We start from the raw sequence: 15,232 nt of genomic DNA, 5'->3' as shown, positions 1-15,232 counted from the left end.
TTCACTCCTGTATGCATTATACAACACCCATGTCATAGATCATAGATAAGCATTCCTCAGGAGAGCACACGCTGCTAACTTCCTTTAGTCTGGCTTCAAACACTCGGAGCAAACCTGACTTCGCTTCATCATTCTGCACACGGCGCGCAGGCATCTTAGGTTATGCAACGAGCCTTCAAAACACTATTTGGTTACCGGGCATGATCCTGACATCAAGGAGGCAATCAATCCCATCATGCACCAGGACGAGGTTGGGAGATGGAAGAGGGCAAAGCGTGGTTAGACTAGATAAGAGCGAAATGATGAGCATGAAATGTGACCCAGGGTTAGGACTCGGGAGTGAGGTGGCCTCGGTGCAGCTGCACCGCTCCGACACACAGATGACATCACTGGATTCAGGATAATAAATCTCTCCTGAAGACACACTATTACTGTAATAGACTTTTTACGTAGTTGCTATTTATTACCATTACCTGTTGTAATGTGTGAAATTATCTCTGAAGGACCGACTTCAACATGATTATAAATTTGATCAATTTCTTATTAACATCTCATTACAATTTCACTCAAAAATGTCATTGATCCGCCATGTGACTTTTACCTCCCTTCATTATGGAACATTTAGTAATTTTGTGGTTAATACACTGAATAAAATGTTAATATAGATTTTGTTTTAAATGGGACCATAAACACTGTAAAGCACTGTCAGAGATACACACAAAAAAAACAACCCTGAAACAGTTTAGAGCTCAACCAATTAGTTGATTGACAGAAAATGAATCAAAACCTATTTGATTATTTGTGAGGCAAAGATGCGAAACAGATGCTGGTTTTCTTATTCTCACATGTGCACTCGATGCTTTTCTTTGTCATATTTGATAATAAAGTGGATGAATCTGTGGGGTTCAGACTGCTGGTCCAACTTGTGGACATCAACTTGTGCTCTGTTTTAGGGCCAAAATAATCAACCAAGGAGATAATAGGCAGATTAATTGATAACAACCTGATTTATATTTTCGTGAATAAATAATAAGAATATATTCTATATGACAATTCACTTTATTGAACTGTTTCATGGGTGTGAGGTTTATCCTCTTATTTAAAAAAAAAAATACTATACACATAAACTGAATTAATATTATTGTGCAGTTTCATGTGGGACCACGAGAGCATTCACTGTTTCCTCAACCAGTGAAGCATTTCAATTGATACGGAGGAAAATATCACTAAAATAGTCGTTTCCTTTAGAATCTACTGAAGATTGTATGTTTGAAAGTGAACAAGACTAAGTGTGCACAGCCATGCTAGCACCTCTGTCAGGCTACGCAGGCACAGCAGCGCTTTGAGCTAAATGCTAATGTCAAATCCCAACTGTAATGTTTACAGTGGCCACAATTTAGCATGCTAGTATGCTATAAAACTTTCTGAAAACCATCAAACACAAAGTACAGGTGAAGCTGGTGGTGAATGTCATTAGCTTTGCAGGTATTTGGCTTATATAGCTTGTAAGTCAGGGGCTCACCAAAGGCATTAGGCTTCATCCTCTGGGGACAATGAATGTTAGGCGTTTCAGTCTGGGCCAAAGCAGTGGACCCACCGACACTGTTATCTCCTGCTAAAAATCTTACTCATCTGTATCTTTGTTTTCTGCTCACTTCAAGACAAAAACACAAACTGTAAGGCAACAGGAGGAACAGAAGTTGAACTGAATCAAGCTTTCTTTGTGCCAACACCTCCCTATAAATCCATACCGGCCAAAGCTGAATCTATAAATGTCTCTTTCTGGCAACAACTTGTGTCAATGTCAGGCACTAAAACCTGTGTTTTCTCCCCTCATGTGTTGGATCTGAGTTTCTGCAAAGAAAGTCAGAGCTGCCTTTTGAAAACGTACAAAACGCTTTTCTCCTGGAGGGATAAGCAACTCACTGCAAACACTGTGATGAAATAACCTCAGCTGTGAGTCCTGTGTCAGAACTTCAAGGTCACCCGTTGTTCTCAGGAAAAAACACTTCTTCTGTCACATCTGAGCCATCGTGTGTGAGACCTCCTTTCCGAGCGCAGCAGAATGAGAAAGTAATTTGCTCAGAATTCATCAGGGGAGAGACAACAGTTTGCCACATGCAACTTCTATGGCTTCAGAGTGGGATCGCGAGTGTCTGAGAGGAAACTGGAGGATATGGAGGAAAGGATGGACGTTTGGGGAAGCGGACGTTGCCAAACCTGAACTATACTTTGAGGTTAAAGAGTCTGGGGGTGTCTGAACCATCTTTTAGCCCCCAGAAACTGAGCCTGTGTGGGTCAGACGTATGAAGTAACCCTGCATATGACAGGCTCAAGCCACTTCTCCAATACACATGCAAATACAAGGTCGTACACATATTGCATATAAGCACACACACCTATGCACAAGCAAGGCTGCTTCACACTGTGACTAATCTCACACCTCACATGGAGGCACGGCTGTGCTCCTCCTCCTCCTCCTCCTCCTCCTCCTCCTCCATACAAATCACCATCAATGAAGAAACGAGGAAAAACAGCCACATGGAGAAAAACAAAAATTAAACCGATCTATGACAGCCAGCTCCTGCCTCATCGTGAATCACACATGCTTCCTGACCCCAGCATCTCCATGGCGACAATGGTGCAGTGCCATTTTCCTCTGCTGACTGCAGCTCGTCGTCGCCTCTGCCCTTTCGGTCTGCTGGAGGCTGCAAGTTTACAGCAACTGGACATAAAGCATCATGAAATGTCAGCGAGAGATCCCACCACGGAGGATGCCTCTTGCTCCTCGTCCTGAAACTAAATCCCGGAGATGCTTTGACAGTCAATACACAAATGAGCTCTGAGCCTAAACAGCCGTCTATGCATGCATGCATGTGCAACAACACACGGAGAATGACTGAAAATCTAACAGGGGCCTGGCGAGGCCTGGCTCAACAGCAAGACAGGGAGACTTGTCGGGCTGCTGCTGGATGAAATCAGTGTCTGGTCTGGCGGCTGGAGTGCAGCCAGCATGGGGAGGTCCTACACAGTCTGGTTCCTTTCAAATGACAGCATGGATGCCACTGAACCAGACTGAAGACACAGTGAGGGATGAGACTTGGAAGTGTGTGTTTATGTGGCAGAGCGGCTCCACTGTCGAGGAATCATTCACCTAAAGAGCAGCAACTACTTTCAATGAGCAGCTTCCTCCATCCTCCAGTTTAGGAGCCATTCGTGCAAAGCAGTTGTGGCAGATGGAACAAGACAGACACAAATACCTCCGCTGTGTTAGGGTCGTTTTCAGCGGGTTGTGATGGGGCAGCAAGCTGCAGCAAAAATTAAACGTGTCCCCTTCCCGTCCTCCCTGCAGCGGACTGAGCTGTTGCATAGCGAGTTGGTTGCCACAGCAGATTTACTCAGGCGCGTCCACGCACATTGACCGTCCACAGGCCACGCAAGCTCGTCGTGCCTGGCGTGGAGGAGGTTATACATGAAGCCCTGACAACACGCAGGAGAACAGGCCCAGTGCATGCAGCTGCAGGCGACAAAGGGGGAAAAACCGGGTGCTCAGGGTGGTGCGCTGGAGGGGCACGGCCCCCGGGCTCCGGATCCTTACCTCGGGTCTTTGCTGCCAGCGCTCGATCCAAAGAAGAGCCGGGTGTGGTTAGAAAAAATCGGCTGCGTTTGGAGGTGGCGGGGACGACATGGAGCGGAATCCCGCAGCGAAGGAAGCGGCCATAGGAGGAGGCGGGGGGGCGGTCGCTGTCGGTGATGGGAAATAAACAAGCGGATGGAGGGGATGTGTCCGAGCGTCGGTCGTCCCGTTTCTCCTTCTGCCTGTCACCTCAGCATCTCTGTCGGTCGCTGCGGATCCGTGACGTGACGACCAGCAGCCTTCCTGCGCGCACGCCCCCGATCCGATCGCCCCTCGCAACAGCTCGGGAGCGCGCACCAGGGGCTTTTAAAGCTCGTTCGTGGTTTACCGGTGGGGGCGCGCCGCACACAACGTTGCCAGGTTTGATTGGCAAAACGTAAACCAATTTTTTTTTTTTTTTTTTAAAGCCAAAAAAAAAAAAAAAAACGTCGAGTTTTCCAATAATTAACCCCATTTTTAATTTTCATGTTGAGAGAGTCGTCACTTATATTAACAGATGTAATATCTTTCTTTTAAAAGAAAAAGAAAACACATATTTAGAAAATTAGTACGCCGAATTCGTTCTTAGCAGTCCCTGTTTGCTATGTACCATTGTATGTGCTGCCAATTATCAATGAATTACTTTGACACTGAAGAACTCTTAAAAAACGTGATATTGTCAGGCATATTCTACATTCAAAATGGGATGTCTTTTTCCCTCGATTTCAGTGTGGGTTTATGGAAGTTTATTTCAGGGACATCTGAGATATTAATTAGGCTATATGTCACAGTAATCAAAAAAATATGTGTATGGTATCAGTGTTAAGATTTGGCTGAGTCAGGCAGGCTCGACTGCCCCCGCTGCTGCAACTGTTGCAACTACAAAAATAACAAACTTGTTTTTAGCGGAAAAACGCCCCATCTGGCAACACTGGCTGCATAGTGCATACAATCACCAAATCGGTGTTTGCTTTATAAGTTTTAACAATTTGTCGAACATTATAATATATTCGCGTTGCGCAGTGAAAATCCTAAATGTTTTTAAAGGCGATATTGAGATGATGTCACCTGTGCAGTGTTAGAGGATATATCTTGTTTAGTTTGGAATGCGGCCGCAAAAGAAGACACTTCCAGCAAAGACCGCTGTGAGGCGCCATCAAGCCAAAGATAGTATAAAAAACTTTTATTTCATCCACCATGTTGTGCACTAACCACAAAAACAGTCGTAGAAACACTGATATATCAAAAAAGATTGTTGCAAAAGGGGGAGCATGTTTTATTTATGAGTTTTAGTTTAAGTTTGGATGCATTTGGACAAGTCCTCAACTAGTAATAAATACCCAATCTCATCACTTTCCCATCTGAAAGAGTTGTTAGAACTGTAAAAAGTAAAGCAGAAATAGGCCACGACAAAGAGGCTCCATTACAAGTAAAAGCCTGCATTTATAATTTTAACTTAAGTGTTATTATCATAGTATTATTAGCAGCCAAATTCACCACAAGTATCAAAAGAAAAGTAGCTTATTGCTTATTACTTGACACAGTGACCACACTGTACATACTGTGCACTGTGTGTAAATACACTGAGAACCAGTCAGTTTCCTTATATGAGCAAACATATACTCGGTTGTCAATTTATCAACAACACCCAGTTCAAACTAATCCAGTCCAATGCGTCGGTCATGCAATAAGAACAATCTTCATGAAGACTAGCTGTTCAGTGTTTGTCTAAACTTTGTTATAGAGGTGTTAATTCAACATTATGATCATTTTTGGAGGCTGTAATATGCAGTGGTGTTTCAGTGTATTGCATTATACAGTGACATATGTCTGTTGTTTATCCTACCCTCATTGATTTGAATGGGATGAACAAAATAATAGGAACACTTGTCTACATAATTGCAGCCTCCAAAAAGATAATACGGTTGCACACCACTGCAACACAGTTAAACTTATAACCTACACAAAGGGAGGATTTATTGTAGGACTTTTGTATTAGACTATGTTAGTTTAAGTGTCCCAAATAAACTGCCAACACAGTTTACTAAAAAAAAAAAAAATGATTCTGACTAGTTATTCTCGAAAAGTATCGCGATGGCTGGCGCGGTAGGTTTGCGGTCATCTGCGGTGCTCGGAAAACAAGGTCAGAGTGGGAGCTCTTCCTTCTCACACCCTCCTTTTCATCCGACGGTGACGTTGCCTCCTCCAGCCGGTCAGTGTGCCGTTGGTAGCTGGTAGCAGCTAGCCGCGGAGCTAACCAGCCTCCTCCGCCTCCGAAGGCAGCCGCACGGACCCGTGAATGAGCCCCGCGTCTCCATGCATCTCCCGTGGCCGCGATGGCAGCGACAGAAACGGTCTGAGTCTTAGCTCTTAGCCATGTAGTTATATGGTCCACCCTATGTGTAGTCAATGTTAGTGTGATTCGTGCCCTTAGCTGTTTCCACCAGTAGCTAGCTATTTTCTGTCCGGGACAGACGGCGGCAGCTAGCCCCCTCTCTCGCCACTACAGGAGGATGCTGAAGCTGTTCGGTGCGCTGGTTATCCTCGGACTGGCCCTGGCGTGCATCACCTCCTGGGTGTTGGACAGCTATGACACGGCTTGGCACCCGAAACGGAGCGTCCAGCCCCAAACTGCCGGTGATGGGGATAACTCTAAGTGGAGTTCACCACCATTTCCCGGCGGAGAGTTTAGCAATATATTCTGGTTTTTACAGGTGGGCTATTATTCTTACCTGCTAGCTGTCCTTTCTTTGGTCTTGTGGAAGCAATTTACCACAAGCAATGCTGTCTAAACTCAGCCAGTATTTCCTTTTTTTAAATGTATATCTCAGATTTAACATGAGTAGAATATCTACATTTGGCTTTGCAGTGTTGTTATACACAGCTAGTCAGCTCTGGTGGTTGAACTCTCTGAATGATTGACTGAAAAGGGGTCACTGACCACAGAAGTGTGTCATTGTCAGGTGAAAAGGTGGTTCAGCAACACAGTAAGTTGTAGTCAGACTTTGCCCCCTTTGTGTTTTACAGCTCTCATCCTGCTGTGCTAAAAATAGGTTAGACACAATCAAGGTGTAAGACCAGTTTTTAATCTTCTCTTTATCCCCAATTTTCAAGGTATCTGACATTCACATAAGCCGCTTTCATGACCCAAGACGTATTCCTGATTTTGAAAAGTTCTGCACAGACACCATTGAGGTGATCAAACCAGCTCTAGTGCTTGCAACAGGTACAGTAAAGCCTCCATCTTCAACTCGTTCAAGTTGCTCGGAAAGTCTTTGTCTTGTAGTGAGACTCACTGGGTGTGGCCCCTCATGTCAGTGCAGTCCAGAAATTGCCTAAAGTGCCTCTTGTGTTTCTTTCCATGTTTCTCACATTTTCCCTCTCTGCTCCACAGGGGATCTGACAGATGCGAAAACAGAGAGTAAGGTGGGTTCCCTCCAGCATGAGGTGGAGTGGCAGGCCTACCACAACATACTGAAGAGGTCACGAGTAATGGAGCGCACTCGGTGGATAGACATCCGTGGGAATCATGGTGAATAACCGCCGCGCTTTGTTATCTTATCGTCCTCTCATAAATCACCACTATTAAGGATTTCTGAAGAATTCATTAACTCTGGTGCATTGTGGCATCACACAGGAAGTCATCCCAACCCCTCCTCTTCACCGCTTTCTTCTCTGTTATTGGATTGCCAGCTATTAGATGTGAAACAAGATATCCTTGCTTTGTAACTGTCAAAAAAAGAGAGCTAGTTATTTAATCTGCAGTTTCTCTGACAGCTGCTCTTCTGTTATTGATCGCAGTTTTTCATGTGTGTCCTGTCACTGTGTCGGTCTATGATAAGAACAGAATTTGTTCAATATCTTCCTGTATCATGAAGAAATCTGATGCCTCAATTAAATATGCATCATCCTCATTAGACGTCGTCATTGAGACCTTTTGTAAGATCATACGCTCCTTAATCTCACCATCGTTTCATTTCCTCCGACAGATGCCTTCAACATAATTTCTTTGGACAGCGTCAACAATTATTACCGGTCAGTATTCAAAAGTCAGTACCACAGTAGATGTCTGATTTAGATCCAGTCAGAGCTTGCTCCTGCATCTCTTACAGTAGCAAGCTGAGTGCAAAGTCAATCAGAGTATGTTAGGATCTCAATTCCTATGAAACATGAGTAGTAGCAGACCTATTTATTGACAATATTCCAAGCTGTCTGAGCTTCCTGTGGACCGAAATAGAAGCAGAATCTACATGAACAGACCGGCTCCCTTGTCTTTTGAAACAAATTATGTTTTATGTAACATTGCTGCCTCTGTCAGCGCTGATTGATCTTTTATCTCCCTAATATTCTTAATGTTGTGGTCATCCTCTGCGAGACAAAGTCTGTCTCCTACGCAGGCCTAATTTATTTATTCAGTATGCATTAAATTATGTCAGGGCCGTACCAGGATAGGAGCTGCTGGCTCCATCCCAGTCTTCCGTACAGTATCTTGTTGCTCACGCTGACTTTTCCCAATTTTCTCTAGGAAATACTCAGCTAATCAGAAAGTAGGCTCCTTCCACTATGTTCACAAAACTCCCTTTGGCAACTACTCCTTTGTCTGCGTGGATGCCACTCTGACTCCAGGACCTAAGAGACCATACAATTTCTTTGGTATTCTCAACCAGGTATGTCAGTGTAACACCTTCTCTTCATGGAATATAAACATTCATCCTGAATATATGTGATAGAATAAATATAAATAAAAATAGCACCTCCAGCTGCAAGGAAATGCGACTTCTGAATAAGCAAATGCTAATACATAAGAAAAAATCTTAGAAATAACAAATAGAAGGTTGCACCAACACATACAGCTGACAGTTACAGTACTACAACATACAGTATACTTGACACTATTAAATGGTAAACTGCTGTAAATGTAATTTTCTTAAAGGAAAATTATGGCTCACCATCATTTTTCTGTCTTTAAAGGAATAAACAAAGGATAGACACACAGTAGATGTTAAATGTGGGGGTGCATATGGTTAATATATGGTTCTTTTCTCAATATATGATAGACTCAAATGGACTTGCTGGACACGTTCAGAGTTGAGAGTCTGAAAAGCAACCAGTCGGTCTGGTTTGGCCACTACACCACCTCCACTGTCGTCTCCCCCTCTCCAGGAGTTCGAGACATGATGAGGTAAAAAAAAAAGCCTGGATGTTAAACCAGTTTTTAGAAAACAGGTAGGGACTGTTCACCCAGTTATTATGCAAGCACCTAGCAGCCTGGTTGTTTTTAACCACAAGATAGACTTTTATCACCCAATCATAATACTTTGAGGCAGTCATTGGCAAATTATGACGATATTAACATAGTTTTTTCATTTGGTTCAGGTCTGCAGTTGCCTATCTCTGTGGCCACCTGCACACTCTGGGCGGCTTGATGCCTGTCCTCCACAGCAGACACCCCCAAGGTACCCTGGAGCTGGAGCTGGGTGACTGGATGGACAACCGCAGGTAAGCACTACATCATTATACATACATACATCATGATTACAAAACGTTTGTGTGTGTGTGTGTGTGTGTCCCCACTCTTTCTCTTGTTATTGCTTGATTTTTTATTTCTTTCTTCACATATAGAAATACACACAGCTGTTCAGTACAGTCTTCTCACACCTGTCTCCAGGTACAGGGTTCTGGCCTTTGACCATGACCTGCTGAGTTTCTCTGACCTGAGGTTTGAGCGGTGGCCTGCGGTGCTCATCACCAACCCCAAGGAGGCACAGTACCTGCATCCAGGACAGGAGCCATTGGGTCGGATACGGAGATCGACACACATCAGGTGTCTGTCCTGTGTGTGTTGACTGTTTCTAGAATCATAAACCCTTCACTGATTCTGCTCCACATGGTTGCCCAACATTTGGTTTCTCTGATGTAAATACATTTTTACAGAGCATTTGCCTCTGGTAATATACCCAGCCTGCAGTGTTATGTACTCTTGGGTTTGCACAAAACAAAAACTTGGTAACAGATTTCAATGTCATTGGTATCCATAAAACATTTTGGCCATTTCTCATGGATTAGTACACTTACTTACTACTTATCCCCATAATTGTCTGTTAGTGTCTGTGTCATTTATTATGATGAAAATCTACAAATGCACATCAAAGATTTCAAAACATTTTTGATTATTTAAAATAATAAATGGTGTGGACTGTGCAACCTTGGCAGAAGTTGGCAGCCCTGGAACTTCATCACAATTAATTTGTAAGCATGGTGACACACCCTTTGACTAATTTTTCAATAATAAAACATTCATTTTCCTGGTTCTCAACAGGCTCTTGGCCTTCTCAGAGGCTCCAATCACAGCGGTGCATGTGAGCGTAGACGGGGAGCCTCTGGGGAAAGGTCACTCTGCCGGAGGTCCTCTGTACGTTCTGCTATGGGATCCATCTCTCTACCTCACTGGACTGCACACAATCAGAGTTAAAGTGGAGGTCAGTACAGGATTCACTTATCTTCCACTTAAAGTGAAAAGTGATCAGAGACTTCAAAATATTTCTTTATTAAGTTTGTCTGCCTGAGTTGAATTATGATGCAGTAGTAGCTGCCTGGACACGGTGGCTTTGAAACACTACCTAAAATTGATGTCTTGTGCAGATTTGAATGTGATCTGACCTATATTTGTAGAATAAATATATATTTATAAATATATAGCATTAACAGCCTGTGTCTTTATCATCTTTTTGTGTGTGTCCTGTGATTCAGGACTCGGCAGGCCGGTCAACAGTCCGGGAGCAGCACTTCACTCTGGAGGATGACCTGACTCCCAGCTTTGGTTTTGTGCAGTCCTTCATCCTCCTCACAGACCACTACATCCTGGGCCGAGTGGCCTTCATATTCATGATGCTGCTGAATGTCGGTGTGCTGCTGGCCTTTAGGTTCCTGCGTGTTTCTTCTGGCAGAGGTGAGCTGTCACTCAACACCCTTCAAATGAATGCATCATCATAATGTCATCAACTGCACTCTCATTACAGTGTGCAGAGGTGCTGTGGACGGAGGTGAGGTTCACATATTGATGTATTATCATTTACACTGGCATATATGGCTGTGTATTTATTTCAGTAAGAGTAATTTTTCTACAGTGTGTACAATCATACACTTTTGTTTTTTCTTTATCATCTGCAGGATTGACGTCTCAAGCGTGTATGTCGCTCCATCTCGTCAGTAAAATAGACATTTTCTACTACTCTCTGCTGCTGTTCAACCTGTGTACAGCCTTAGGTGGGTCAACTACTTTCTCTAATACCTCAGGCTAAACATGCCTTTACTTTCAAAGTAGTATTGCAGTAACAAATCTACACCATATATCTGTGAAGTGAAGACTCTAATCACTACATAATATAATTCTATAAACTCAAAAGAGTGTATCTTATCTTATCTAATATAAAAACGCTGGTTTACAAGGCTTCTCTGTAATCCTGTGTATGTTCTTGTGTACCATAACTCATCCATAATCATAATAGCCTGTCCTGTTTCCCCACCCCTGCCTACAGGTCCGTGGTTCATAGGAGAATTGATAGATGGCCACAGCGGTGCCTGCTTCGCCTTTGGGGTTTTCATCGACGGTCACTTCTTGGAGGGCAGTCTCACTTATGTTGTTGGAGTTGTTCAAGTAAGAAAATTACTTTTAACACATCCACCTCAGAGCTTAAACGGTTAGTCAGTTGACAGAAAAACTATTTTGATAATCGAATTGTTGTTCTAGTAATAATGCCTAAAAAATCTCAATTTCCAGCTTCTCAATTATGAGGATTTGTTGCTTTTCTTTGTCTCGTGCGATAGTAAACTCAGTATCTCTGGGTTTTGGGTTGTGAATTGGACAAAACGAATAATATAAAGATGGAACCTTGGGTTTTAGGAAAGTGTTACGGGCAATATTTCTGACATTTTATAGAACATGATATAATTTGAGAAGTTATTACATGGCATATGATTTGGTAATGACAAAAAACGTTAGCTGCAGCCCTAATCTTCTCTACATCTGTTTGATGTCTGTTTGTGCAAATATGCATATTCTAAGTTATATATTCAACTACAGGCTGTAACTTCGGGGGTCCTCCTGTTCACCTTTTTTTCCCAATTGCTAAATTCAGCATATACTTTTTTTAAATTAACAATTTTTAGCTTTCTTTGTTTTGTTTTTGACAGATAAATTGTATTTTTCATGACATTTTCTTTGGCATAATAGGTTCCACTGAATCTACTCATGCTGTTTTACTTCTTCACTGCATCTGTACCTTAAACCAGTGGTTCCTACTCTGGGTGTCAGAACCCCCCAAGGGTTCCTAAAAAAATCTCAGGGATTACAAGGTGATTAAGGAAAAGAATGAAAACAATTGGAACAAAATACTAAAGAATAAATAACTAAATAAAAAATAATAAAGAATATGACAAAGAAAAATTTGCGTTTGGTTAAGCTCATGTCAACTTGAGCCTGTTTCTTTATTTTTACAGATCACAAGCAAAACAGGCTGTGAACCACGACCTTAATAAATTTATACTCAACATGTTCTGTAACCCTTTTAACTTTGCGTTAATATTCTGCTGTCATCGTGCTGCATTAATATGTTTTGCTGAAACTACCCGCAGCTATTATCAAGGCCTCATCTTATTTTAAAGATTGACAACTGCACTAATCACATTTAACTAAACTAATTTCCAGCTGCTGTTCTTCAACATGCCCCTCACTTCTTACCTCTGCTGGAGCCTCCACCACCGTTGCCGCGGCAACACCTTCCGATCCCACTTCCTGCGGCCGGGCTGCCGCTGGCGGACTCTCGTGGTTCACCTCTTCATGCTGCTGCTGCTCACCTGGCAGGCCCACTCCTGCTACTTTCTCCTGGAGACCTACGGCCCCATGGCCTTTTTCCTGTCTCCTGTCCGCACGTGGGCATTAGGGCTCAGTCTGCTATTGGTCTACCGTGCCTGGACAGGCCCCGCCCCTCTCATTCCTGACAACAGCAAAAGCGTCTCTTCCTCTTGACAGTAATTGCACTGTACCACCACTATTCCCCTTGAGCCTGACTCACAGATATATTTTGCTGTCTCTATCCACCCCGAAAGCCTCAATTTTCCCCACACAGCAGCTCCTTCCTTTGTTTCTCTTCTTCCACAGCCACTTCACAGTGCATCACTCACTATCCTGTTTCTAGATAGTATTGTTTAATTAATATGCATGTTATTGTAAAGCACCGGTGAGCACATTCCTGGCCATATTCATAGCAATGTGTACAGTGTTAAAAAAACAAAAACACCTTGGATACATTAAGGGTTAAATAGCCTATTGGAGCTATGAGAGGACTAGTCCAGTGTATGCTGCAGTTGACAGCATACTGTACAAGAGCTGTATTCTGCTGTGGTTTAAGCTGACTCATTTAATGGAGCTTAAGCACTTTTTGGAAGTGTTGCCTTGGCCGAATGCTACTTCACCACTGCCAAAGGATGAATAAGAAAGATTTCATCTTTTATTCTTCCCTCTGAAAACTATTTTCATTCACTAATGAAGGCTGGAAGTGCCAAACCAATCCTTGAGTTTACCTTCTGACAGACAAATCATGTGGATAATAACGGTGTACGACTCATTTTATAGACCGTAAGCTTTTCCTAACTTCCCATGACTGACAGAGTTGTAGTTACTTTGGTGGAGGTGACATGCTGCAGGTAATGCAATCTAGCCAACTATATTTTTAAGTTCTACAAACAATCACAGGAAATCAAAGGAAGGAAATTATAAATCAATCAAGTGCTGTAGTTGAACTGTGTACAAGTAGATAATGATTGAAAGCGTTTTTAAATCAAATTAATTCCATTGCGCACAACTGCCACTAAAAACTTCTAAATATTCACATTGGAATATTCATATCAAAAACTCCAATGCCACTTTTCACCAAAACACAGAGAAGCCGGCCTGACTCTTCATGCTCCTTCAAACGTGACTACAGAAAGCAGCTGTTTGTTTCTCAGGAATGTGAGCACTTGAACAATAGGCTGGTCCCAGTAGTATTTCAGGACAATGTTTTTATACTCCATAGTAGCTCATTGAACTGAAAACCATGTTAAAAGATCCAGTTGTGTGGTGGCTTAAAAAAAAAAACCAACAAAAAACTAAATGAATGTGTTATAGATGTGATGAAATGAGATGAACCAGTACTATGCTGTTTTTATTTAATCATTCTGATTGTACTGTGTGATTTATTTATTTTCCCTCATGTTATAAAACTGCACTGGAAATGGGCATTCGTTACCCCTCCACCCCCCTCCTCTCCTCCTCATGGTGAGTGTGGTTAGGAAGATATAAGGGCATTCCCTGCATTGGAAGTTAATCTGACAGCTTTTCACCTGTGTGAAAATGTGTTTGTCTATGTTGTTCAGGATCTTAATCCCTGTTTTTGTGAAGGTGTGAGAGCGGTAAACTGTGTCTGTGGCACTCTAAATTTAGTCCTTTCCAGCCAGTGGTAGCAGGTGCCTGGATTCCACAAGAACGACCTGATCTAAAAAAGAGAATATATATAGGGTGAAAACCACAGTTATCAAGTCTTTTAATAGAAGCAATATTCCAGCAGCGATACATCCAAGTATTTTTTTTTTTTTTTTCAAACCATACCCAGTGTGAGCGCAGAATAATTGTTCAGTGCTGTTATAAAACATGCAGTTTAATATTAGAACACCTGTCAGACACTGGGAAAATGAAATGATGTGCGCTCATGCTGGCAGTGGTTCAATAACTTTTTTTTCTCCTCTCTGTATAGACAAGTCTTTTTCATTTGTACGGAAGCACCACCAAGTGTATAATTCAAGCAAAAAGACTGATATTTGAAATGTGTGGACTTTGGTTATTGGAGAGTTCTTCTGTAACAACGCTCAGCTCCTCTCACAAGCTATGTTGTTTGTCCACAAGGAGGCAGTATTGAATGGATTTAGAGGATAATGGTTGATGACTGTGCTTGATTTCACTTCCATCTATAAATTATGCATGGGACAGATTTTTTTTCTTTTTTCTTTTCAGAAAATCACCTAAAGTTCCATAGTTCATTCACACTGGTGGTTTAAAAATCTATGGTTTAAACTATGGTTTAAAAATCTGGTTGTGATTGTTCTGTATTTTTCATCAAATTGACTGCTCACAAGAAAGCATCGACTTCACCACCATTACTTCTCTGAGAAGGAATATACCTTAAGCGATGTACTGGTGTTCACTTGACTTATTCTGCATCCCCTCCTATGTTCATATACTTAAGTATATGAATGAAGATGATGATGATTTTACACCTGCCACATACTTTTCTTGTGACAACTGAACTTAGAGCCAACCACAATTTTATTTTATTAATGGTTTATAGTGCTGTGGAATAAAAATGTTCATTACACTAAATCATATACTTTGTGTTCGTCTTTGGGTCATTGTTACATGATTTTACACAGGAGTGAACGAGAACATGGACAAAACAAAAAAAAAAAAAAAACCAGCACTTTACAGCAGTTTTACCGTAAAGTATATGGATGATTGAATGTTTGTGCAGTTTTATGAAGAAAGTTAGTTTTAGCTTGATAGCAAGCCGGGAAGGCTGGTGC

The 15,232-nt window shown here is 42.2% G+C and overlaps 1 protein-coding gene across 2 annotated transcripts; it reads left to right on the top strand.

Moving 5' to 3' along the window:
* The first annotated feature begins 4,520 nt into the window (after window positions 1-4,520).
* Window positions 4,521-15,037, top strand: tmem62 (transmembrane protein 62). Of its 2 annotated transcripts, XM_071498692.1 has the most exons (15): window positions 4,521-5,970; window positions 6,126-6,330; window positions 6,731-6,842; window positions 7,011-7,148; window positions 7,606-7,651; window positions 8,142-8,283; window positions 8,674-8,798; window positions 8,993-9,115; window positions 9,285-9,440; window positions 9,936-10,095; window positions 10,367-10,565; window positions 10,636-10,659; window positions 10,787-10,882; window positions 11,155-11,273; window positions 12,324-15,037. In XM_071498692.1, the coding sequence occupies exons 1-15, from the start codon at window positions 5,933-5,935 to the stop codon at window positions 12,642-12,644; spliced, it is 2,004 nt and encodes a 667-aa protein (XP_071354793.1). In that variant the 5' UTR covers window positions 4,521-5,932; the 3' UTR covers window positions 12,645-15,037. The 2 variants fall into 2 exon arrangements, with proteins under 2 accessions (XP_071354793.1, XP_071354794.1); XM_071498693.1 differs by lacking the exon at window positions 10,636-10,659 and having other exon boundaries at window positions 5,672-5,970.
* Window positions 15,038-15,232: the final 195 nt, after the last annotated feature.

Source organism: Trachinotus anak, unplaced genomic scaffold (genome assembly GCF_046630095.1).
Source record: "Trachinotus anak isolate AG129_WGS33_773 ecotype Australia unplaced genomic scaffold, CSIRO_AGI_Tana_v1 ptg000015l, whole genome shotgun sequence".
Taxonomy (NCBI): domain Eukaryota; kingdom Metazoa; phylum Chordata; class Actinopteri; order Carangiformes; family Carangidae; genus Trachinotus; species Trachinotus anak.
The sequence above is the reverse complement of the archived record's forward strand: the minus strand, read 5'-3'. Positions and strand labels throughout refer to the sequence as shown.

Excerpts from the sequence above, each read along its gene's own strand:
- tmem62 (XM_071498692.1), top strand. The coding sequence starts at position 5,933 with ATGCATCTCCCGTGGCCGCGATGGCAGCGACAGAAACG. Across the intron at positions 7,652-8,141 it reads AGCGTCAACAATTATTACCG|GAAATACTCAGCTAATCAGA; the intron begins GTCAGTATTCAA and ends AATTTTCTCTAG. Across the intron at positions 9,116-9,284 it reads GACTGGATGGACAACCGCAG|GTACAGGGTTCTGGCCTTTG; the intron begins GTAAGCACTACA and ends ACCTGTCTCCAG.